This window comes from Hippichthys cyanospilos, chromosome 3 (assembly GCF_059441005.1).
Source record: "Hippichthys cyanospilos isolate Australia breed blue-spotted pipefish chromosome 3, RoL_Hcya_1.0, whole genome shotgun sequence".
NCBI lineage: Eukaryota > Metazoa > Chordata > Actinopteri > Syngnathiformes > Syngnathidae > Hippichthys > Hippichthys cyanospilos.
Window position 1 is genome coordinate 1,225,788 of NC_142371.1, and position 25,715 is coordinate 1,251,502.

Sequence of the window (25,715 nt, forward strand, 5' to 3'; positions counted from 1 at the left end):
TATTTGGGGAAAACCCAGCAGCGTGTGCGTGACTCCTGTAGTGCCTCGCCTGTCCTGTAGATGCCGACAACAACCCAGAAGAAATGCAGGATGTTGGCTTCCACTAAAAAACACCAACACTGATGATTTTTTTGAGAGTAGCATAGTGTACCATTTTCTATCATTTTTGTCCGTATTATCTATACATGTCATGTACAGTAAAATGTTTACCTTAGTAGGTTTAATCAGGTAGAACAATTAAATTATTTTCTAAGATGGCAAAAGCAACAACCTTTTTCTCGTCACAGGCCCCCTAAGTCAACATAAATTGTTTATATTATAGTTCTTTAAAAAAAAAAACATCAACTGCTGCGTCACAGCTTTCTAATAAAGGTGAAAGCTAATAGTTCTTTTTTTTTTCTGGATAGAGTGGGACTGTCCCACTGTAATAAATCCGGGCCACACCAGCTGAAACCATCTCCACTTTAAGAACCAAAGCAAGAGCAATTTGGAGTAAACAAAGCAGAATGTGGAGTAACGCATATTCACATTTAAAAATGAATTAACTCTATTCACCAGTGTTATGAAGGAAAATTTTATTTCTGTTTTAAATTCAAATAGTTCAATTAAGGCCAGCTTGGTGGATGAGTGGTTAGCATATTCGCATTTAAAAATGAATTAACTCTATTCACCAGTGTTAGGAAGGAAAATTTTATTTCTGTTTTAAATTCAAATAGTTCAATTAAGGGCAACTTGGTGGATGAGTGGTTAGCACGTCTGCCCCAGTTAAGGGACAGTTCAATTCCAGCTGGCTCCGGCCTTCCTGTGTGGAGTTTGCATATTCTCCCTGAGCCTGCGTGGGTTTTCTCCGGGCACTCCAGCTTCCTCCCACACTCCAAAAACATACATGACAGGTGTATTAGCTCCACTAAATTGTCCTTACGTGTGATTGGGTGCGTGCCTGGTGTGCCCTGCAATTGGCCGGCAACCAGCTCAGGGTGCACCCCTCCTACTGCCGGAAGTCAGCTGGTGTAGGGAACAGCAAGCCTTCGACCCCTGGGAGGATAAGCGGCTATAGACAGACGAGCTCCACCAAGGTGCTTATTATAATTATTATTATTATTATTATTAGTAGTAGTAGTAGTAGTAGTGTTAATATTAGTATTGGTATTATTATTATTACTGGATCAGAGAATGTGTACAAACTTTTTAACTGGCTGTTTACGTGCGCGCTCTCGACAGCGTGAGTTGCAGCCTTTGAGGGAGCGCGCACAGCGAAGGGGCGGGGCGGGGCGGCGCTCAAATCAGAGCAGCTGGAGATGAGGAGTGTCCCGGATATTTACCTTCCTTTACCTGGATTCTCTGACGCCGCGGCCCGTCTCGAGGCGGCCCCGGCGGTCACGCTAATGTTTGCCGTTCGTCGCTAAAGCGGGACGACGCAGGTAGACTTGACTTTTTTGCTCTTCTTTGTGCCTCCCTCCCTTCCTCCCCAGAAAAGTTCAATGTCGGCCGGAGTTGCTCCGGGCTTGAGGGAAAGTTTACTAGCAACGCGTTTCTTCGTGTTTAGGGTGTGTAGCTAACTCCCACAACCTGAGGCTGTCAACAGGTTCCGTGTTGGGCTCAAAGTACGGAGAGAGCACCGCCGTTTCTGTTGACAACGCCGTACCATCGTTTATTACTTTTTAGATAATGCTTCTTTTGCTTTATCTATCAGTTTTAACTCCCTCTGGGTTTTTGTCAACTTTGCTTTTGGGTGTTTTACTAACTAGCACGTATCCAATCGTTGTTTACCAACCTCCTTTGAGACAAGGCAGTTATTTTACATCAGAAAAACTCCACACTATCAAGCTAAAAAATGTCAACAAAAGTAGACGCACAGTTTGATGGTTTCCCTTCCGCCATCTAGCGGACGAGCCTTTAATTCTGCCTGTCACTATATGTCACTAGCATAGTTAGCCAAACAAAGATACAATATTTTTAGTTGTGTTTTTATGATACAATACTGGTATCGGGAATTGTCTCACACGGCATTGAAATTGTGGTATTGGTATTTGTGAATGCTAACAAATAACGTTCAGATGACATTTCCCCAAACTAAAATGCTCGGGTTTGTTTATAAGGTTTGAATACTTTTATTGTCAGTCATCCACTACAGGTAAGCAAAAAACAATTTCTACTGGACACTATTTTTTTTTTCTCTGTTTCTTGAAGTATTTTTAAGACAGTACCTGACCACAGTGAGTGTGCAGTTTTTTTCGTATTAACACATTTAAGCCCATTTTTTTCCTGGACATGAAAACATCCAAATCATATGCCATTGGTGACCCTTTGAAATAATCAATAACCTTTTTTTTTTAAATTGAAATAGTTGGTGTATTTTATGACAGGTCACAACAATGTAATTACTCATTGTGCAAACACACCAAACCAATTTGAGTAAGTGCAAATGCATGTATCACCTTAAAGATCATGTGTACGAGAAATCTTTGTTCTATGTTTATTTTAACATTCTTAACTAACCTTTTGTTTGGGAGCTTTGAGGCTGTCATCTTTCTAAGTACAACCACAAAGTAAACAGCTGTGGTCATACGTGACATGTGACATTGCAAAAATTTCATCTACACTTTGTAGTCCTGTATTTCAGTACTTTGTGGAAAAAGATAGAAAAATCATTTATAGAGCCTCATAAATAGAATTTTCTTTACCACTTTTGTGACAGATTGGTTGAAATGGGTTAAAGAAAAAAATGGGGTGTTATCGGCACAGTCTTGACATTGACCAATGCTTCGCAGGCGGGTATTAGAATTGGTAGCGCAGCCAAAAATAGTATCGGTTGTGTTTAGTATATAATGCTAAACAGTATATGGAATTCAAATCAATGTTGTAAAAGTAGTAGATTGCAATTTTAGAAAAACAATAAACTTTATTTGACAAAGTAGTGTGCATGTGGGCTTTACTTCTTAAGTGCGTCTGTGTGTGTGTGGGTGTGTGCGCGCTTGTGTATTTTCTGTGTTTAGCAATGTAGTGTAGCAATGTAGTGTATTTTTAAGTTCAGAGAAGTTGTATTCTAACTCGGGGGTGATTCTACAGTCTGAGGTTTGGACCAGACTCAGTTCAGACTGAGTTTTCTTGTTAGTAACAAGCATGAGCTAATGCCTAACTGACACTAAATGTCCCAGACATAAATTCAGCAACACTGAGGATTGGAAATGATAAGAGTGTATTGGTATGGTACTGAGTGGTAGAAGGCAAAAAATGTTATACATTTCCCGGTTTAAGCCGCCAGAATGTAAATTTGTTTTTAAAAGTAAACATGCACAAAGAAAAAGAAAGTATCAAATAGTCCCTGAAAGTTTAGGGATTTGAGTATTCAATTTAGGGGCCTTGAGTATTCCACAAAATTGTTGAGAAACTCCCATGCCCAAACCTAATGACTTACTGACGTATGTACATCACGATTGGTAGACTTTTTTTTTTTTGTTGTCATTGCAAGTACTGACAGGACTTTAAGCATTTAGCTCTAATTGAAGTAGACTGTTTTGTGTATTAATTCAGGGTTCACTAGCTTTCATTTTTGTGTAAGCTGAGACAATAAGATGTATTGTATAATACATTCGATTTATTTCTATATTACCAAGGATGTTCAATACCATTTTTTGTCTGACCGTTACTAGTGCAAGTACTCAACTCTTGAGTGGTCACCGATATCAATACCAACTGCTGATACTACTAATACGTTTGATAGATAACATATTTGACATAAAAACAGCGACATACTTTTTAAGAAAAAACAATCTATCCCATTATAGCAATTTTCCATAAAAGGTTGTGAAATAATGGCAATTTTATATTTTTCTAATTTGTAGTTTCTAGTTCATCATCGTAAAACTGCTCCAAAAAAGTGGGCGACACTTGTACCGTCCGCCAAAGCGAACACTGATACATTAAAATAAGGCCAGGTATTGTGACTAATTCATTGATTAACCGTTCAATGATTTGATCGAATATTTGTTCATTTGGGTAAAGAAAACATTTCCCAACATTTATTTAAAATAATACACTATCTTAAGTTGAAAGTCCAATAAAAATAATTATTTGATTCATGTTATCAAATAGGCAAAATGTGTTTTTCCCAAAAGCAAATGTTTCATTTTGATTAAACATAAAAAATAATCAGTTTGCATTTATGGATGATGATAATATCTACTTTTGAGAAGTTGAAATTCTGAAGATTTGAATAAAATAAGATTATAAAAGGGAGTTAGTGATCTAAAAATGTTATTGATTAATCATTTTTTAATTATGATTATATATGATTATTATTAGTATTCTTACTATTATTATTATTATATGTACAGTATTTTGCCTTACTTTTTATTCTTTGTGTTGGTTAATAAATGGAAATGCCTGAAAAAAATAGCTACGTTTCAATTAGCAATCACAATATTAGTAAAAATGTTACAATTGGAGTGGTTTTCAGTATTGTTCAGTTCTCATTGTATATGACTCTGACTAATTAAATAAAATTGAATAGTTTCCCACGACCCACCTGTTGATCCCTCACACTAATGAGCAACTGCTTTCTGGTTGCTAATCTATATTTGTCCATATCAACATATCACATATAGATGTGAACCGCTAAGAGAAGCCGGCATAGACATGCTGATTATCCCCGTGATTATCCCTGTTATAAAGTGTTTACTTGTAAGCAAGGCTGTGAGAGGCTTACTGTGGAAAAACAAGCCATCAAGTAGAGCTCAGCTTGGTTTTAATACATTCCAAGTGTGTCGCCGTGTTCAAACATTAACTCGGAACACTGCAGGCCCTTGTTTTTTTTCTTGGTGCGATCCATTAATCGTTTACCTGGAAGCCAAGACAGGATCGGACACACTCGCATGCATGCAGGGACATTCCTCCAGCCTCCTTGTGGAGCGTGAGTGGATGCTTTAGTGCTGTACGTGTGTAAGTTCTTGTGTTCAGCTTACAACTGTAAAATGGGTGTGTAGTCTTGCTGCAAAATAATGTTTAACATTCTTGTCATTCAGCTGCCTTTGCGAGAGGCGAAGGCAGGCCCGGGCCGAACCAAAAGACAAGTCGTCATCTAGAGAGGAGAACATTTTATTTATTTATTTTAAATCACTTTTCTTTTCCTCTGGGGAGTTGAATTTTTTGGGGCGGGTGGGGAATATGAACAAAATGAATTGTATATTTTCGGTTACAGTTGATTTGTTTTTAGAAATGCACACTGGGCCAGATTGCATCGTCTCGCCGGCCCTGAATGGCCCAAGAGCCACATGTTTGTCGTTACCCTGCACTCACAGCACTCCTTTGCATTCATGCTGCATTAGTCACTGCTCCATCCATTACTCAACATGGAGTGTCACTGAAGGCGGTGCTATCAAACAACTGTGTGGAAACATGTGGCTCATGTTTGTTTTGTTGTGTGTTCCCAGGTCCCCCTTTCTGAGACCAACCAGGCCCAACGTTGCTTCTGCCGTGACAGACATGCCAAAACAGGACCTTCTCTGCTTAGTTCAGCTGCTGGACGGCACCATCGAGACTTTCCTAGTAAATGTACGACACACACCAAGACACACAGTTTCCTGCCGGTGAATATGAGGAGATCGTATGTTGCTGCTATCTGTCACCGTGCTCTACTAATGATCGTCGTGTCGCAGCGCGATGCTTTTTTACCTCATCCCTCCCATTGATTCACATCTCCTATTCAACCGAGACCTTAGTGTCAAGGGCACGTTCACCTCCCGCAGTTGTCACACTTGAGAGGTTTTTGCCTTATCAGCACATCGTGCCAAACGAAGCATGCGGGCCGACATAGATGCAAATGCGCCTACGTACTGCAAGGAAGTCACGACGTTACGCTGTGAAGCAGCAGCTGTGTCGCATCTTTGTCTGAATATTACATTCATTACCACCCCGATTAAATTTCATTTTTGACTTTTTTCAATAGCAGTGAATGTTCACATAATCACTACCAGCCCGCTCAAAATAGATCTTTTGAGGTCTGTAGCCATCAACGACAGTGGATGAGTTAAATATGCAATACAGTATAACCCCCACCTCCGTCACATAATACATTGGAGTGACAACGCCAAGTTTTTCCTCTCGTTTTCTTGCAAATAACACCTGAATGCAAACGCTTCATATTCTGCTACTAATGACTTCTTGTTGGGGATAGAGCAACCATTGCATTTCTCAGCCATGTCATGCATTAGCTGTTTGGAGAATTGTACATTTCTGAACTGCACACTGATGAGACTGTGCAAGAGTGACGTTGGGGGAATAATATCTGTCTGCAGCATATTATAAGTCTTTTTTTTGGCAATGAGAACAACTATTAGTCACATCTGGAGGATTTTTTTTCTACCGAAGTCATGGTTAATGATGTAAATGAGGTGGTGGTATTGGATGTGATGCATTGTGTATGGAATAGTTTTTGTTCTCCACTAAATCACACTCAACTAACTGCTGTATGCTGGAATCCATTTGAGTGAAATAATTTCAGATCTCATATAGTTGTCTACTTAAAAAAAAGTCTGCCACTACACGTCTTTATTTACCTTAAAACTATCACTGGTACCACAATATGTGTTACGATAACAACAGACACCACCTGTAGATCAGGCAGGGCATTTGAGTTGGTAAGTAAGGTGACCCTGAAGTGCAAATCACAAAAGCAAACAACTAAACAAAAAAAAAAGCGGGAAAAAAAAATCTAAAAAATTAAAATCTAATTAATTGCAAAGAAAATAAAAACACGTTGCAAAAGATTAAAAAAAAAACAATTAAAATAACAAAAATCAGAAACAAAAAGTTTAATCGCAAACAAAAAGGCAAAAACACAGTATAGAACACTACCGGAAACTAAGAAGAGCAGACAAAAAACACATTAAAATTTTTGATTTGCGGTTATGTTTTGTATTTTGTTTATTTTTTATTTACAATTTTTAATTGGTAGTTGTTTTGCAATGTGTTTTTACTTTTTTTTTTTTTTTTGCAATTCCCGGTATTTTTTTCTTTGTTTTTAAGTTGTGATTTTGAATTTGCCATTTAAGAAAGACGCACATTTCCTTTTATTTGTCCTATCTTATTTCTTTTAAAGTCACTCGTGCTTCTTAACAGCCACCCTATCATTTCAAACGGCTTCTGAATACGGCTGCAAAGTTGGATTTTGTTGTATGCTTTGTATATTATTGGTGCTATTTTCGATGTGTCTAAATCATAGAATTTGAGTGTAAATAACTTTGAACTATGTTAAGTTGGTGTTAAAATGAATGCGCTTTTAAGACTTCACTAACAGAATTGAATATTTACAAATAATACATTCTGCCAACTATACATAAGACAAAAAAGTCAACTGAAGTAAATATTGGAATTCGGCAGGGTACCGCAGTTTTTGGAGAACGCGCACAGAAGTAGCTAAGATTCAAGTTCTCAGAACTTCTCAAAAGCTCTAATAAAATGTATACAGTACTTACGTTGGTTTTTTTTTTTTTTATACAATTGTTAGAAATTCTTGCTTAAAGACTCATGTAGCTCTCTGCAGCATTGTCAGGGAAAAAATATCCTCAATAGAATTCTTTCTCCCTGCTTCTTATGTTTAAAGGTGTCGATGAATTCAAATTGAATTCCAGAACTGTAAAATATATACAGTATTTTTGTCTCACAGTTTGCATTTTAAAATGTAATGTATATCATTCTGTATGGAGTATTGACTGGACAGTTTTGTCACAAATCTAAAACTGATGAGTTTAATATCCAACAGTATATTCACTTTGCTTGTTCGGTAAAGGTCACTTAACGTTGGCCACATCTCACGTCGTATGTTGTGTCCTTGTTTCAGAAGCAGGATGAAGGCGTGGTTCTGTTGGACCAAGTGTTTGACCACCTGGGCCTGCTCGAGAGGCAGCTCTTCAGTCTTCAGATCAGAGAGTCCAACACAGACGTTACCTCAATCACAGCCAACAAACACTCGCCTGTGAGCACACACACTCTTTCACTTTTTTTTTTTTTTTTTTTTGAAGCCAGCCACTGTAACACATTGCACTTGCTCGTTGCTGTTTAACCACAGGGTGTGCTAGCATTGTGTGTTTTTTTTTATCCGCCCCAGGCCATTATGTTTAATGAATTTCTTTTTCTTAGAGATGGTTGGAGCCTGAGAAACCCTTGAAGAAGCAGATCAAAGGTGCTTACCAGGCTATTTATTGCTAGTTTTCTCCCATTCCAAAGTACATTTTGACATTTTCAGTGAAGCAGTGTGATGATTAGGGTTGCTTTTGATTTAAGACGACACTGACACAGTGACATTTCTCTGCAGGTCTTGCAAGTCCCTTTTATCTGAATTTCCGAGTGCGCTTCTTCATTTCCGATCCCAACTCTCTGCAACATGAACAGACGAGGTGCTGTAATATATTTTCCTGAGTTTCTTTTCTTTTCTATTTGCTAGGCAAATATTTTGTCAACATCTTTTGACATGCAGTAGAAATATTGAGTCAGTCAACCCCAGAGACGTATTTTTAAGTCATTTTATAGTCTCAATTTACAGCTTTATATCATTTTAACTTGTTTATTATGGTTGTTGTCGCAGTATTTTTCATTTCTTTTACTATGGGGGGTGTCACAACATGGCCTGTAAAAGGGTTGAATTGCAATGATTTTGGAATGTAAAGTATCAAAATGAGCTGTTTTTTTTCAATAAATGAAAAACCTGAAATGTTTTATTATTTATAGTAATGTTAATGTTTTGTGTTATGTTTTAAAAGTGATGTTATGCTTGTACTATTTTGGACAATTTAAAAAAAGATATATATAGAGATATATAAATAGTACATGCCATGATTTTATTGGATTTTTTTTTTAAATATATCCCATGATTTTATTGGTCCGGCCCACTTGGGACTAGAGTTATCTTTATAAATGCTTTTCATAGAAGACATAGAAGACTGATACCTGCACAAACCCCCATTTGAGAACCCCTGGCTTAGTGTTTCAGACAGAATGTGTTAAATCTGCTACATTAAGAGTAATCTCACAGAATTACAATATTTCTTCATATTAATTTACGTTTACTCATGTTTCACAAAAAAAAGTATTTTCCCAGGCTAATATCTCTTACTTTCTCTTCCACAGGAACCTTTACTTCCTCCAGATTAGGAGCGACATTAAAGAAGGCAGGTTAGTGCGCAAAACAAACCTGCGAACACAACACACTCCTGCCCATTTTTGTGAACTTTTATAGTTGTTACATTGTGTCTTGATGATTACAGGTTGCAGTGCCCCCTGAGTTCAGCTGTAGTGTTAGCCTCTTACGCTGTGCAGTGTAAGTCCTCCAGAGCAACTCGTGATTAATGACTTAATAACAACTGTGTGAATAATCTCAATGTTCTCTGTGGTTCCCTGAAAATGTGGCAATAGTATTGGGACACAAGCGAATAAATGGAACAATCTGGATTTTTGCAGTAATGGCACACCACTCTAGTGAGACTTTCTATAATCTTTTTTGGGGAGGGTGGGTGGCCAGGGTGTCTGTGGAAATTGTTGTTCATTTACTAATAGAGCATTTATAGGTTTTGCTTTATGCACCTGACAACAGCAACTTTTCAATACAGTCCAAAGTATTTTAATGCTCACAATGGCAAAGGATATATTAGGTTCTCAGTTGTTCTATAACTAAATGCAAAATACCGTATACATTTGGGCCAATCGTGAGTTCAGGTTTTGTTTCTACAAAAACCAGGGAAAGGCCTTAACTTTACGACTAGAGAGGCTTCTTCGCAGGAGAGCACAGCCCAGAATACTTAAAAGATCAAGTTTGTAAATATAAGAGGATTTTTTTCTCTCTCTCTTGGAGAAGACCCATATAAATTACATTTTGTAAATGTGACACATTACCAAACACTGATAGCCGCCCACAGCCACCATGTCAACAACTTCAAGCAATCATGTATTGTGTTCGCCAACAACAATTTGTGCATCCACCAAAACGTGATGCAGCCCTGCTTAGTTACCATTGAGCAGGGGTAGCAGGGGTGTCAGACTTTAGGATATGGATTTTTTTCTTTTAATGTTAGGTGGTGGCTTAAAAGTGTCTCAGGATCTTGTCCCAGCCTAACTAGTTTTATTTCTCGTGGTACCACTCCATAGATCATGCAAATTAGCTTAATTGACACATGTCCACTAATTTTTTTATAACATATAATCATATTGTCTGCAAAATACAGGTGGCATTGAGACTAATTTGAAACAAAAGCGTCAAGTCCGCCATGTGAATTGATCTAATAAATAATTAGTGTGTGCTAAGACATTTACCAATATGGCCAACCTGCTTCACCATGATTTTTCTGTTTGACCCATAGCTGAGCTGGGTGATTACTCTTCAACCCAGCAAAGTGGTTACTTGTCAAAGTGCCACTTCATCCCTGAGCAGGATGAAAACTTTGTATCCAAAGTGGAGGACCTGCATCCAAAGCACAAGTAATGTGATTCATTGCATCCATTCAGACCCCTGCTGTGCTTTACAGTCGGCTCATTGATTTGGCTTGCATGTGTCTGTGTGTCTTCGTGTAGGGGTCTGAAGAAAAGTGAGGCAGAGTTATGTTTCCTCAATACAGCACGGACGTTGGACCTTTATGGAGTGGAGCTGCACGCCGCCCTGGTATCATGACCTGCATGAAAACTGCTATTTCATGCTCCACTTTCTTTTTACGGCTGACATTTCTTTGACACTCTCACTTCTCCCTCTCGCTTTCAGGACACCAACAATGCCCCGCTAATGGTGGGCTTGGTTTCAAGTGGTGTTGCAGTATTCTGTGATATGACTTGCTCTAGTTTCTTCCCCTGGTGAGTGATGGCCATGCTAATCGGATTGTTGTTTGCCTTTTTCTGGTATCCCAATGTTCATAACAATTAACATTGCTCCCATGCAGGACGAACATTATCAAGATTTCATTTAAGAGGAAGCGATTCTTTATACATCTCAAGCGAAAACATGTAAGTATGTCGTTGTTGTGAACAGTTTAAGTGATCTAAAAATCCAAGGCAACCATTGTCATTTCAAAGAACAACTCAAATCCCAAATGTTCTTTGTGATATGTTTTATGTGACCCCACTAATCTAACATGATATTCTCATTAATATGATGTTTGTTGATTAAGAATGTGATATTGTTGCCTTTTTCTCTTTGTATCAAAAGCAGCCACAGCCCCAACTTAATGCTAAGTTGCTGTTAATTTCTGAGGGAGAAGATGTCTTCAAAAGCTATTGGATATTATTGTGTCATCGTGTCAGCCTTTATTGACATTGGATGCTATCAAATGCAAGAACCAAAGTTTACTGTGGTAGAGTTGTTAAATGTTCTTTTTCTGTTCCTGCGCATGTTCAGGCTATCTGGCTCAGGATAAAAATTGTCTATTGATTTTAATATGATATCCATTCCAAGTTGCTCAGTGGAGATGTGATACTTTCTTGGTTACAGTATATTGTGGATCAGTGGTTCTCAACCTTCTCAAAGATGTACGCCTTGTGGAATATTTTTTTAGTCACCAACTGCTGTAGATATGTTCTTTTATTGTTTGTATGAAACCAGCATTTTGAGCCCTAACTACAAGGAGTTTGCTACATAAGCCTTATAATTAGTACATTTTCAGCTTGACTGGGCTGTCATGTTTTATATGGTCTTCCAGAATAATATTGTTTTTAGGCCAAATACGAGTACAAGAATTGATCATTTGATTACTCATTGATACTTAATACAGTACCGCTAATGCTGTTATGATTTGCAACTGTGGCAAAAATGTATTTTAATCCAATACTATTCAAAAACACAAACCTTTCTTGAACAAGACATAAGTTTACGCGATATAAATTTGAACACCTTTTAGAGTAATCACTTGTCATCAATGGAAATTAAATACCTCTTTGTATGTTTCTCTTTTTTTCCACATGTATATCATTGTAATCTTTTTCAGTCTTTCATTTAAATATAGTCTGTAACACAAGGTGTTTTAGTACTAAGAAAACTGGCATGACGACTTATACATTACACCATCACACCATTGCTTACTTTGATTTACTGTGGAATCTGTTTAAAAAGATTGAGGTTGCTATTAGGGAGAGCCCAGAATGGGTTGTGGGTTTGAGTATTCCCTCTGGGCTGGCACTAATTTGGGTGTATGTACTCTAGAATGTTTTTGTCATCATCTGTGGTCACCTTAAAGTATCTCCACATGATTGGCATGGCTAGTACTCCACCTAGCTCAAAAGTGTATTTCAAGCGCTATCAGTGCTGTAATATCGTCGAAAAGATGTACAGTGTTGACACTCATTTGTTACTGGTACATTTCTCATATGTTATTTTGTTGAGATGATGTGACCTTAAACCAAATGGTATTCTGCAGGGGGAGACCCAGGACTGTGTGGTATCGCTAGTTCTACCATGCCCAAAGACCTGTAAGAACCTGTGGCGTTCCTGTGTGGATCATCACTCTTTCTTCAGCTGCAACCGCACCGCCAGGAGCCCCAAACACAACACCAGCACTGTTCATTCCTACAGGAAGTTGATAACACACCACCTGGGCCTGGCAAACAGTAAAAACGAGAGGTAACTTTTTGTCCATTGTTTAGTCACACTAAAATATTGCAGGATTTTTTAAAATTTATTTATTTATTTATTTATTTTTTAACTTGAAGTGGTCCAGTTTGTCAACGTGTAGTGGGTGGGATGGTGTGGAACCCAGTCCTGCAGCGGTCCATTTCATCTGAATATTTGGAGACAAAGAGTCTACCATCTCGATCACCCCCCAGCACACCCAACTGGTAGAGCCACCATTCAGTCTAAAGTCCACGTCTCACCTGATATAATTTTAGAAACACCACCATCATTGTCTTCCTCATTCATATTTCTGTCACAGGCGAAGTCCTCGTGTTCGACACGGCATCCGCAAAGTCCGACCGTCATCCATGGAACTAAGCAGTGAGCTGAAAGACATGTCAGAGGGAGAAGATGTCTTCTACACGTACCGGACATCCGTCAGCAGCAGCAAGGACAGTGAAGGAAACACTTCAATGCACCAGTGTGTATTTCATCTTTTTCCTTATCAATTTAAAATGCAGATTTTTAAGTTGAAGAGAATGACGAGTCAAAAATATTCTTCACAATATGCTCTGTGTGGCCCCATTAGCCTAAACTAGGGCTGTCCAATGTGTCGATTGCGGTCAACCGGTATAGTATTGGTAGAAAATCATTAAACACTGTGTACGATAAAGTAGCATTTAGACTATGCATACATCCAAAATGTAATCTATATGCAAAGATTAAATTCATTTTCAGCGCTTGCCTTTGGTCTACAGTAAGAGACCGTGTCTCAGTGTGTCACCGGGTGCGTCATCGTCTTACACAAATACACTCCTCCATTTTTTCCTCTTACGCAAAAACACAAAACAGGTGGTGCCTTTTAAGGGGGGCTGAAATTACTTTAACCATAGCAACGTTTTCCACTTAGCAGCACAGTCTCGTTTGGTTCACGTAGGCATTCTAAATCGGCACTGGACACTGTGATGAAATAGAAAAGTACAAAGCATGAATGAACCCTGTAAATGTGCTTACTTTAAAGGGCCCTATCAAGGATATACAACATTTTGGAGCTTTTAACCATCTCAAAATGTTGATCGCTCACTTAAATGCCCCCAATAAGTTAATTTCGTTCATTGACCGATAAACACATGCCCACATTATCTAAGCAGCCATTTCTCATTTGCTTTAGCTTTCACACTGGAGTTGGGGAGAAGAGATTTTGCACTTAGTCAGCCAAGCAAACTACAACTTCTTCCAACTTTACTAGTTGCAAAGTTTTACTTTAGAAAATGTCAGAGTGACAAATTTTTAGTTTTTTAAGCTTGTTTGGTCTTCCTAAAGCTGAAACTATCAGAAATCAGTGGAATTTGTTTTGGGGCGCTGTGGCCATACAACCAAAAGGTGTTTGTGATTGTTGTTAAAAGGAGGTCTTCATGGTGACCCTTTGCCCTTACCCCTTATAAAATTAAAATTACAAATGAAATTTGTTGCGATCCCCACAATTGCACCCAATGGAGAGGCCATAGCTGTAAGTACACTTTATAGAAACGACACCTGTACATTGATGACTACCACCTTAATGCTGTATAAAGACCACTTCTTGATGGGGCATTTTTCTTCTGTTACTTACTTCTTACGTTTCTCAATGTGAAGCACTTTTTGCATCGGCTTTTGAGTTTCTATACATAAAACCACAGTTGCACATCCCAAGGTTATGTTAGCTTTTTTGTCTTCGTTGTTGTATTGTGGCCGGTCGCCTTCAGTCAGCTTTAGAACGACGTCATGAAGAGGGCACGGTGGTCACACAGTGAGAGGCGCAGTTTCAGTCATCGAGACGTGCCACTTACTGGTTAGAAATGTCGCTACCCAAAAAATGAATATTTCGTAAGAAATTATATCGCCAATGTGGCAAAGTAAAGATACATAATTGCTGTTTTTTTATACATACTGCACAGCAAAATTCTCTTTAAGCAGCTTTTAACAAAATAAGATTATTAATTCCCTTACTCTTATTACAATCCATAATTAAAGGTTGGATGAGATCTTGTTGCAAGCTGACGACGGCATAGCAGAGGAGGACGGAGTCAGCAGCTACAATAACAAGGTACTTTATTTACTGTAATTTGGCCACGCCCTTTCGTATTTTGTTTCACATTTTGTGTGTTATAATTATATAAGTGTCTGATTAATCAGTTGGCCCTCAATGATGGTGACCTGCTGCTGATTCGCATCACTCCTGATCATGAGGGCAAGTTTGGTTTTAACGTTAAAGTAAGTGTGAAACTGTGACATACCCTCTGGTACTTCTTTTGTTTGTCACTTCATTCTTTCTGCTAAATTTCCTCTTAGGGAGGGGTGGATCAGAAGATGCCTCTTGCCATATCCCACGTTAAACCTGACTCTCCGGTAAGACCCAAATCACGCAAGAACAAGTTTCGATTATTTTTCTGGCCAACAGGGACTGTATCTGCCAGAATTTTTGTAAAAAAAAAAAAAAAAAAAAACTTTACATTTTTCTATTATCATACTATTGTTATTCCTATTATTACTTCATGGTTTTAAAGTCTAGTTTTCAAATCATCAATTGAAAATGTTATTCTCAAAGTGAGTTGCATCACTGAGATATATCTTGCCTCTTGCTCGTCTAGCCAACCAAGTAAGGCTGAACAAAAAACAATGAATGGAGTTACTTTTTGGGTCTGGCCAAAAGTTGCAGTTTGTTGAAGAAAATTATAAAATACATAAAGTGTTATGAATTAAGCATCAATGTGTTACCTATGACATTCATTCAACTAATAACACAAGCACATCAAGAATTATTGTCCTTATAACTTCATTAATCACACCATGCAATGCATTCTGTGAACTGAAACTATATATAATTTTAAACTATCTACTGTTCACACCTGCTATTCAGGGCAGCCCGTGAAAAGTGAAAATCCATGTATGATTTTGAAATCAATATTGGTGGGCCCCGTGTTTTGATTGTACATAAAAATAAGTCTACAACAGATTCAAGCATATTATCAGCTTCAAGCTGCAATGTGGTAAACTTCAAAACATTGTAAGAACCCCTTGAGGTTCAAAAGTTTTGGGGAATTGGAAACTTTTCACAAATTAGCTGGAGCACTTAATATAAGTTGGGGCCAGGTGATATGGCCAAAAATAAAATCTTGTTTTTAATTTTAGTTCATTCAGAGTTGTAAACCAAACAAACATTTATTAAAAAAAAATCTGTGCAAATGCTCAGACAACAATAATGTAAAGTTTTAAAATCAGTTGAAACTTAACATTCATAACTGCATGCAAAGAATTTTTATTCATAGCCTGTGCATAGCATGCCACAATTACATGCAACCCCCAATTAGTAATTATTATAACTATTATAATATAACTGTTGTAAAAACACCATGTAAACCACCTATCAAGCTTTTTGTCACTTATACAAAAATATTGACTTCACAAATAGCAGATTGTCAAATATGAAATGATTTGGATGGATTTGATATATAGGCCAGCCCTAATTTAAGGTACGGTAACTAGAAATATACGGGTTATGAATTTATACAATGGCAAGTTTATCGCAGGGCTATTGTTGCCCCCAGATGCATCAAAGTCACAGTTCTAAATTTCAGCCCAAAGATGACATTTAGTTAAGGAAGTTTTGAGTATGGGGAATTAAATCAGTTTTATAATTTCCTTTAGAAATGTTAAAACTTTAAATGTAACCAAAACTCCACTGCTACACTAAACTTCTCGCCCCTTTTCAGTCCTAGAGCCAGACCCTATTTCGTGTACAGTCTAAGAGAGTCTCCGCAAGGTGGATTTGAATGTGGCTGGGTAGAGTAGCAACATTTAATTTTACGTGACGCTGACTCGTCTCCAGGCCGGTCGATGCGAGCCCAATCTGCTGGAAGGAGACCAGGTGGTGCTCATCAATGGTCGAGACATTTCTGAACACACACACGACCAGGTGGTCATGTTCATACGGGCCAGCAGAGAGTCGCACTCCCGGGAGTTGGCCCTCCTCATCAAACGCAAAGGTCTGCTCGCGGCCATAAAAACGGCAGGAAACGTGTGGAGGCGCTGTCTAACGGATTCTCCTTTTACTGTATTCCAGGTCCTGCCCGAGCAGCATCACTCTTGCTTCTGCCCCCTGCCCTCACCCTCTCCAGTCAATCCCAAAGTGACGGGGTGCAGTCTCCTGGCCAGTCAGAGCGGGTCACGACACTGGAAGAATCGATGAAACAGTTGGAGAGAGGAATTCAGTCAGGAACTCTGTGCTACCATTTTGAGGTATTTGAGAGGCGGATGGACGTTTGTGAAAGCATATTTGTACGAAGGGTTCGCACACAATTTTTACTACACCTTCAACTTTATTAAGTTCACCTTGGGAAGGATTTTCAACATTACAATACATCACAAATAAACAAAAATTCAACTGTCACCATTGACAGACACAAATTTTCAATTGTTTTTGATTATTTCAAAACATTCCATTGTTACACGGTTCAAATTATCATTACTGACGCCAAAAAATCCCATTTACCAATAATTGACATTTTCCCTTTAAAAAAAAACATTTAAGGCATGATTTTGGAGGGTGGGTACTTTTGTAATTTCTACATTAATTAATTCATTCAAATTGATCACATTTTCAAACTGATGACCTTATTCTTAATAATGCCAAGAATTCCATATTCGGAAACCCTAGCACTTTTGGAATTTCTACTTTTTTTTTTTTTTTTTTTTACTATCCCGTTGCCAAAGAATCCCAGTTACCAAAAATTTCACAATTTCACGATTGAAAGTTCTAAAATGTTAATATTTTTTCTATATCCCCTCATTCAAAGTTTACATTTTTGACCAATTCAAACCGTTCAACTTTAAACTCTTGGGCAAATTCCTACCCTTAGAAAAAGTTTCTAATATTCCAAACATGTGCACATAACAAAACAAAACAAAAAAATCCTACAATAGGACACACATAGTCTACCTTTTCCCTTGCTCGTTCAACATTTCTGGATTGACCGTTCAACTTCTAACATGTTCAGATCATTTACATTATGGTGTATTTTCAACTCTTATTAGTTGCTATGTGTATTAATATAAAGAATTGTAGTTTGAGGTGAGGATCAGCAGCATATTTGTTTATATCTTTAACGGGATTCATTTGCCAGCTTAGTCGGATGGAAACACATTAGCAATGCTGCATATCATCTACTAATTCCCTATTTTCATACACCAGTTACAATTTTAACCTTTTGGTAAATGGGAACTTAAACGAGAGACCTTAAGGAGGGTATTTTTGGAGAAATATACAAATCGATATTTTTGTCCAAAAGCACCTATTCGAATCATTTCAACTTTAATGCATTAACTTTGTTCAAGTTCAGTCCATATCCTTCAATTTCATTCCACATCATTGCACAATCTTTAATGTGTTCTTGTTGAGCCATTTAGCCTTCACGCACAAATTCTCCCAAAATGTTATCTTTCGTTTCTGTACTGTACTAAAATGGGTTTAATAGTAATTCTAAGCAGGATTTAATGTGCCCCTTTTGTTTATGCAGTGTTTTATAATGAGCCTTTTAAGTATTTTTTATTTTTTTAGGACAGATGCTGGCCCTAATCCTCATTGGACCAACATACTCTGGTATTTGTATGTGTGTTCACTAGTTTGCATTCTTATCATTCCCAGAATTTGTACAGGAAGAAGCCTGGCTTGTCGCTAAGCTGCGCTCGGCTTGCCAAGAACATGGACAAGAATCGCTATAGGGACATTTTACCCTGTGAGTGCTTTCTGTCACTCCCTTGATCCTTTCTCCCAGTCGGTTTTAAATCACAACTCGCTGTTGCAGTACCATGCAAGCTTTAATTTGTTGCGGTGTTGAATATGCTAACATAGCCATTTCCCACTCTACATGCAGATGACGCGACCAGAGTCACCCTCCAGGGTCAGGAAGACTACATCAATGCCAGCCACATCGCGGTGCATATACAAGAATGGATTTGCACAGATGAATTTACTTCTCTCGAATGGATGAATGTAAATCCTTATTTGTCTCTGTTTGTTTCTTAGGTGGCACCGCCGGTGTCTGGGGAGGTCTTACGTTATGTTGCAGCTCAGGGTCCACTGCCACAGACCTGCACTCACTTTTGGCAGGCTGTTTGGGAGCAGCAGTCACACACCATTATCATGCTTACAACTCTGACCGAGCGAGGAAGGGTATGCATATGACTCCACCTCCTACAAGTACATGGATCATTTAAAGGCTTACTTTTGTTTTGGCTCTTTGAATGTTTCTAAATATGACAATAGTATCACACTCGCCAAAACAGCAATATATAGTAATTATAGTTTTTACACTACTTTACCAAGACAGGATTAGTAACTTGGGCTGGCCAAACGATTGTGTGGGTAATTTTATGGCATTACTACTTTGTCACCTACACTATTTCGTAACCTGTCCTCAATGCTATTACATTTTTCTGCTTTTATAATATAGAGTGTTGCCTTATGAACCTTTGAGGCAACTGTACTTTCATAATGTGAGAAAATTAAATCTGAATTTGTGTGTGCAACATTTAAATATCGACTATAGATGACTAGCTCTCAAATTGGGGTACGATTACCCCAGACATTTTTCTTTTCATATCAAGAGCAAATCAATTGGAACATGAGTTTTACTGACTCCTGTGCAAAATGTTGTATGCCTTTATTATTGATCATTTATATATTGCACATGGTCATTACTGGCAATTTTCTGACATAATTGGGAAAAAAACGTTGAAGCACTGCACTGAGCTGTATAAAAATATTATTTTTACATATAATTTAAATAGCAGTTGATTTGGAGAAATAATCACTGAATTCCCAAAATCTGGGACTGCATAGCTAACTAAATCCAGTGAAATGACAAAACTATAAACTCAACAAAACATGAATAACCAATTTCTAAAATGTTCTCAAGATACACAAATCTAGACCACTTCTCTCTTGAAAGCAGAATGAATTGCCCTGAATTTAAAGGCGCATATAACTTATTTTACCTGCTGTGAACATTGTTCATGCAATATTTTGCTTTCTATTGGGTTGATAAACTGTAAATGTATAGTGAGTCATTATCAAGGTCTTTGATAAATGATGTGAGCTTCCTCGCATCTTGCCTGTTGCTTAGTAACACTAAGCTCTCATTAATTGTCCGTTTTTCAGATCTTCGTCAAGTGCCTTGGCATTTTCCTTTTGTTGAAATTTGCGCGCACACAAGTGTACGCTTATTTACAATCACTTCACATCCTGCTTCTGATGAATCCCCGATTCCTCCTTGCGCCGAAAACATACACCGGTTTGATTTCAAGAGCTAGGAAATTATATCCTGACTGATGACTCAAGCCCATCCAAGTAACATAATTTGCTGCTTGCTGTGATGCATTTGCAGACCAAGTGCCACCAGTACTGGCCGCATCCGCCGGAAGTGAAGGATTATGGACACATGCGGGTGAAGTGTCACTCAGAGGAGTGTAACCTGGCCTACGTGACCCGGCACTTTACCCTCACACACACTCAGGTACAGTAGTAGTTCTGTGTTTTCCCTTTGTTATGTTTTACCTTGAAAATGGACTACATCAGAGATGATGGACCAGCATGGCATTGAGTGTATATTATCAAAAATACTATTAAAGGAATATCAAACACTTCTATTAAACACACAAAGGTGATATATATATAGTCTAATACATTTGATAACTAAATCATTTTTCTTGTATAACAAGATTTATTATTTCTCAATTGCTGTCATTTGAAAATGACCACATGACTAATCATGGCTGTGCTGTTTTCTGGGTTTGGTCATATGATGTTCACGAGCCGATTAATTGGCTGTCTAATTATATCGGCCGGTTATAGCCCTTCAAACATCGACCAAAATTAATGGGCCAAATGAATGATATTTGCAGAACTCTTTAACTTGTTACCTTGATTTACTCATAGCATTTAGAGCGATTGTACAGAAGTAACACTTTTGTTATTATTTACGAAACGCAGTCTAACATTTATTTTGCCCATTAATTTGATGAATCTGGTAAAAACAAAAAATACCTTTGATTTCAAACTCTGTATTCATACAAATCACTTACTAGTTTGGTCCGTTAGGTCAGGAAAAAAAAACCAAAAACCAAATAAAACCCAATCATTTTGTTATGAAGTAGAAGTATATGTTTTATTCTGATTCAAAAGAAAGTTGACCAGCCTGCTTCAATAGAGTGCTACACAAATCAGAGAGCATTTACTGTCAAGAAGTTAAAAGCTATATGAAGGATTAGCTGATTATCAGACATATTTATTGATTTCTTTGATTAGTTGTCGATTAATCGTTTGACTGTTGTGCCTCTACACATTTTTGGCATTTGTCCATTCCACAGCCCCTTCCTTAACTCCCATTTTGTAGTCCCCTTTATATCTTTATACTTCTAAGCCAGTAGCTATTGCTGCAGTTTTCTATATCTCTAAACAGCTTTGGGCTATGTGCTTTAAAATGTTGCCATGGATACAGGTTGGGTGGCGGATGAATTTCTAACTCACTTTAAACTTGGGCTGAACTTTGGCGACTACGCACACTTTTAATGTAGACCCTGTAGCCAATCAGAAACGAAAGGGAGGCTTTTCTGTTCTCGGTTTCCATGATATTATCCTGAAACAGGTTGAATAGAAGTCATCATATCACAGCATGACGAGGAGATTTATGTAATCCATCTGGGGCCCGTACAGGCTCTGACTCATGTTAAATGAAATGCCTAAAGGCCATGGCACATTTTGCTCTATTGCTAGAAAACAGAAGGGGGCAGGCGCTGGTAAATACTATGCACTGGCCCTTTAACGCCGACTTTCATTCTGCATGAGCAAATTATGGATAGTTTTCTGCGGCCTGCGCGGAGCATGTGCCATATGTCCTATCCCGGCAGGAAGTTACCAGTGGCCAACTCATGGTCATTTTCGTGTAGGTGGGCTGGTTTGTACACAGGTAATAAAGTGAAACAATCAAAGGGAGGCGTGTTCATTGGCAGGGGGGTTTACACAATGCACACACTACAATGTCATCTAATCTGATCGGATTTTCCTCATTAGCGTCCCGAGCGAACCTCACAATGCTCAAGAAAGCATGAAGTATGAACGTGCGCACATGCATGCACAAATACTCCTGTGTTGACCCATCTGTTACCCTGGCGGTGCTCGTTAATCCCTGCATGAAGTCACAGGCTGCAAGCCTGTTTCAAACAAACATAAAAAAAAAAAAAAAACACTCAGCTCAGCTTTTCTGTGCTCCTGTCGCCGATCTTTTCCACCTGTTTATCTGCTTTCATCCCATTGTTGTGTCATCAACCCGCACTTCCTGATCTTATCTCGGGTTCAAAACACCATTTTTCCACAACGCCGTGTACTTTTCTCGCAGGTCAAAGTCATTGTGGTAGGGCCTCCAGTGTCAGGTCAGGTCTGGTTTGTTTATTACCCTTTTCAGCTGCAAAAAGATATTTTGCCTTACAATTAACTCTTATTATGCCAAGCGTTATTCAAAAAGGCAACACCTAGAGTGCCAGACAATATAGAGCATTTGACTGTGGGTGATACCATATGAAAGGATTAGATTCTTAACTAGAAAAAGAAAGTATGATTATACCTTATTCCATTCTTTAATAGTCATTCTCTGAAAATGAATAATTTGAGTGACAACAAGCTGTTTTGACAAAATAAAGCACCTTTTGCAAAAAGATGTATTTTCTGCACAACAGTGACTGACTGACTCGTATTTCTTTCCTTCTTTGAACAAAAACACTGAAAATGTGTTTTTGATGGCCAAATGTCATTTTGGTAAAGTACGCAAACAGCAACATTTTCAAATTTGACAATATATTTACACTTTGTTGGCTATTTACAAGGTATGTTTGCATTGATGTGTTTTTTTTAAACCCACTATTTGATTTTTGGGTGAAAACACATTCTCCTGGATTCAAGATAACATTGCAAAATTTGCACACCCATCTTGTTCCGCTACATCAGAGCTTCTCAAATAGTGGGGGGTGCTTCTTTTTTTTTTTCTTTCATGCACCTTGATGCATTTTATTTTTTTCTGTTTTAGACTCAGTTGTAACCTGTATAAATGTTGTAATATAATAATGAACAGTTGTTAAAAGTAGATTGTATTTTTTTTTTCTTTTGTTAATGTTAAAAAGGATACAGATTAAGGTATACTTTTGCCATTTTTACAGGTAGTATTCTTATTTATAGCCAGCATGTCAAGTTCTTTTGTGTTTTTGGCTCTGATCATCTCAATTATTAAATTTTAAACTTGCGCAGGGGTTATGCGCTCCTTGAAGTTCCTAATGATCTTCTTTTTCTGTCTGTCTACCCAGCTGGGGGAGGAGCGCGCTGTCACACACCTTCAGTACGTTGCGTGGCCCGACCACGGTGTACCCGATGACCCTTCCGACTTCCTGCTGTTCGTCGGCTCGGCCAGGGAGAGGAGACGAGCCGACGAACCTCTCGTGGTGCACTGCAGGTAACGCTTTTAATTTGAAAACACGCCCTTCCGATGTGCACCCAACGCCAATGACTTCAGTCAAATATTTTCTCCTCCAGCGCCGGGATTGGACGAACAGGTGTTCTGATCACCATGGAGACGGCTCTGACGCTGTTGGACCGGGGGCTGCCAGTGTTCCCGCTGGACATTGTCAAAACACTGAGAGATCAGCGAGCCATGATGATTCAGACCACGGTACGCTGGAGCAAACATAATCCGTTCCAGGAAAATTTGTTCAAATGTCCCGTAGGAAATAACGGATAATATGTTTCTGGGCCTATCGTGAATCCTTTTTTGTCCGCTGAGCTCTTTTGCCATTGCCTGATATGGAGAAATTATACATATCTACTTCCTCCAACACTACTTGACAGATTCAATTCATCTCTCACCAAGCCTCCCATTCAACGTTTCAATTTATTCCTTAATATTTCAGCTCAGCTTTCAATAGAGAGCGCGTTCTCTCGTTGATTTAAGGCTACAATTGCCAAAATCCTGGAGCACTCGCATGTATGAAGGAACATTTCAGTGCGCCTGGAAAATATCTGAAATGTTTCACTTTTTCTCATTTTTGTACAATGTTATTCCATAATGGCATGCATTTATTTTTTTTTCTCAATAACCAACACAACAAGCCATATGACACCCATTCAAATACTAAAAACATAGTAGATACAATTGACAAGCATTAATGTCTTGAATCCCAAAGACATATTTTTACATTTTTAAGAGTCCTGACATTCTATCCCAGGTAAATATTCATTCATAAAAGAGTGTCTTAAAAAATGGCTGGTGTTGAATGAATTAAGAGCTAAAGTAATCAATTGTTAGGTAATTAAGCACTAATGTAATTGATTACTATTGCACTTATTTAATTGATTACTGTAGTGCCTATAGTAACCGACTAGTTTGAAGTAATAAAGTAATTGATTACTAAAAGTATTCAATCACTTTTGTTGTAAGTACCAAAAGAAATTGATTTCTTTAGCGCTGAATTATCTGAAGAAAGCAATTACTTTGGTCTTTTTATAATCAATCAAAATTGATGAGGTACTAAGGTACTAATTATTAAAGTAATTGATTATTTTAGCAATTAATAACCAAAAGTAATTGATTACATTAGTCCCCTAAAATAATTGATTATTTTAGTTCTTTTGTACCAGCCATATTTTCTTGGAAAAAAATATCAAGTAACAGGGATTGACTGGTTTGACTCTTAAAAATCATAAAAATGTGTTTTTGCATGAGTTAAAACTAAATGATCACAATGCATTCAGTGAACTAAAAAGAAAAGTTGTATTTGTTTTGTCTTTCAAGAATCTGCATCGGTCTACAAAAAAAATCATATTGGCAGGGCCTTTCTAATGAGAAGACTGTTTTACCCAATTGTTAATTTTTGCGCTTTTTCAACATTTTCAGGACCTAAGACTTAGTGTGGATACTATTTACATTGTTTTTCATAATAAACTAAGCAAGCAACAAGAGACACTCACATACATTTTTTTTCTCCCCCCAACTTCTTATTTGTTCTATTTCAGTGTCAGTTCCAGTTCGTGTGCGAGGCCATTCTGCGAGTCTACAAGGAGAAGCGAGGCCAATCTACGGCCCCGTAGCCCAAATCAGAAACGGCATCAGAGGAAATTGAGCTTCATAACTTCCACTCGAGCGACTCCCACCGAGGGGCTGACAAGCACCACAAGAGATTAACCTCTGTTGTGCCTGCGGGTTCGCTACACGGTCTGGATGAGAATTATGTAGCGTCCGAGCACAGCTGGATGTCAGCGCTGTAGCCAAGATCAAATAGGACCATTTTGAATCGTGCATTCGTCTGCCTTACGTTCTGCCCGTTGCGCTGACCAAGCTTGAATGGGATACACAAAACGAATGAAAGCTGCTCAGCTCAGAAATACGTCTGCAAGTCGACTGATGGAAGAAGGCAGAGTTGCTTGTTATGATGCATAGTTTATGTTGGCGCCTTTTCGTAGAAGACCAGAAGTCTGTATGCTAAGATGATGCTGTGCGGGGTACTGTGGTGTTGCTGCCACTTTTCACTTAAATTATTCTTACAGTGAAATAAATACTGATTTGTATAACTTTGTTTGATTGTAATCCATACATCTGGATCTCAAACTAGATTATCGAAAAGAAATTACGATTTTACCTCTAAGAATTAATTGAAGAAAATAAATATTTTTCCATGCTTTTAATTAATTAATAATGCTATAAAAAATGACTTTAATTCACATCAATGTAGTTCTTGTGCCTATTTAGCCATTTTTTAGCAGTGAAGAGTGATGTACTGTTTTATAATTAATTTGATAACTTGATTTTGTTTTTAATGTAAAATTAATACCTTTAATAAATGCATTTTGCCACGAGCTGTCAACTCAACATGACACTATGTGCTCAGAGCTCAGGTAATGACCAGTCACGGCTCACCTGGTTCATGATATCAGTCATGTGACATTCACAAGCAGAGCTATAATTGGTTGTTTGTTTTCCAAGCCCTGAGCATGTAATTTGATAGCAAGTGGCTTTTATAAAATTAATTATGCACACAATATTAATCACAT

The 25,715-nt window shown here is 38.0% G+C and overlaps 1 protein-coding gene across 2 annotated transcripts; it reads left to right on the top strand.

Moving 5' to 3' along the window:
- The first annotated feature begins 1,058 nt into the window (after positions 1 to 1,058).
- LOC148425350 (tyrosine-protein phosphatase non-receptor type 3-like) lies at positions 1,059 to 25,235 on the top strand. 2 transcript variants are annotated; one of them, XM_088411755.1, is made up of 26 exons: positions 1,059 to 1,076; positions 5,433 to 5,553; positions 7,841 to 7,975; positions 8,140 to 8,182; positions 8,315 to 8,396; positions 9,127 to 9,171; positions 9,264 to 9,316; positions 10,353 to 10,470; positions 10,564 to 10,651; positions 10,748 to 10,836; positions 10,923 to 10,986; positions 12,393 to 12,595; positions 12,685 to 12,810; positions 12,906 to 13,067; positions 14,600 to 14,672; positions 14,762 to 14,839; positions 14,918 to 14,974; positions 16,455 to 16,611; positions 16,689 to 16,864; positions 18,270 to 18,360; positions 18,499 to 18,560; positions 18,651 to 18,797; positions 20,011 to 20,139; positions 22,979 to 23,124; positions 23,205 to 23,340; positions 24,681 to 25,235. In XM_088411755.1, exons 2-26 carry the CDS (start codon positions 5,485 to 5,487, stop codon positions 24,753 to 24,755), a joined length of 2,604 nt encoding a protein of 867 aa, XP_088267881.1. In that variant the 5' UTR covers positions 1,059 to 1,076; positions 5,433 to 5,484; the 3' UTR covers positions 24,756 to 25,235. The 2 variants fall into 2 exon arrangements, with proteins under 2 accessions (XP_088267881.1, XP_088267880.1); XM_088411754.1 differs by lacking the exon at positions 1,059 to 1,076 and adding an exon at positions 1,279 to 1,421.
- Positions 25,236 to 25,715: the final 480 nt, after the last annotated feature.

Bases quoted from the DNA above. Each gene is read 5' to 3' on its own strand.
- LOC148425350 (XM_088411755.1), top strand. From the start codon at position 5,485: ATGCCAAAACAGGACCTTCTCTGCTTAGTTCAGCTGCTGGACGGCACC. The intron at 8,397-9,126 runs GTGCTGTAATAT...TCTCTTCCACAG, and splicing joins CTGCAACATGAACAGACGAG to GAACCTTTACTTCCTCCAGA. The intron at 16,865-18,269 runs GTATTTGAGAGG...TATCATTCCCAG, and splicing joins CTCTGTGCTACCATTTTGAG to AATTTGTACAGGAAGAAGCC.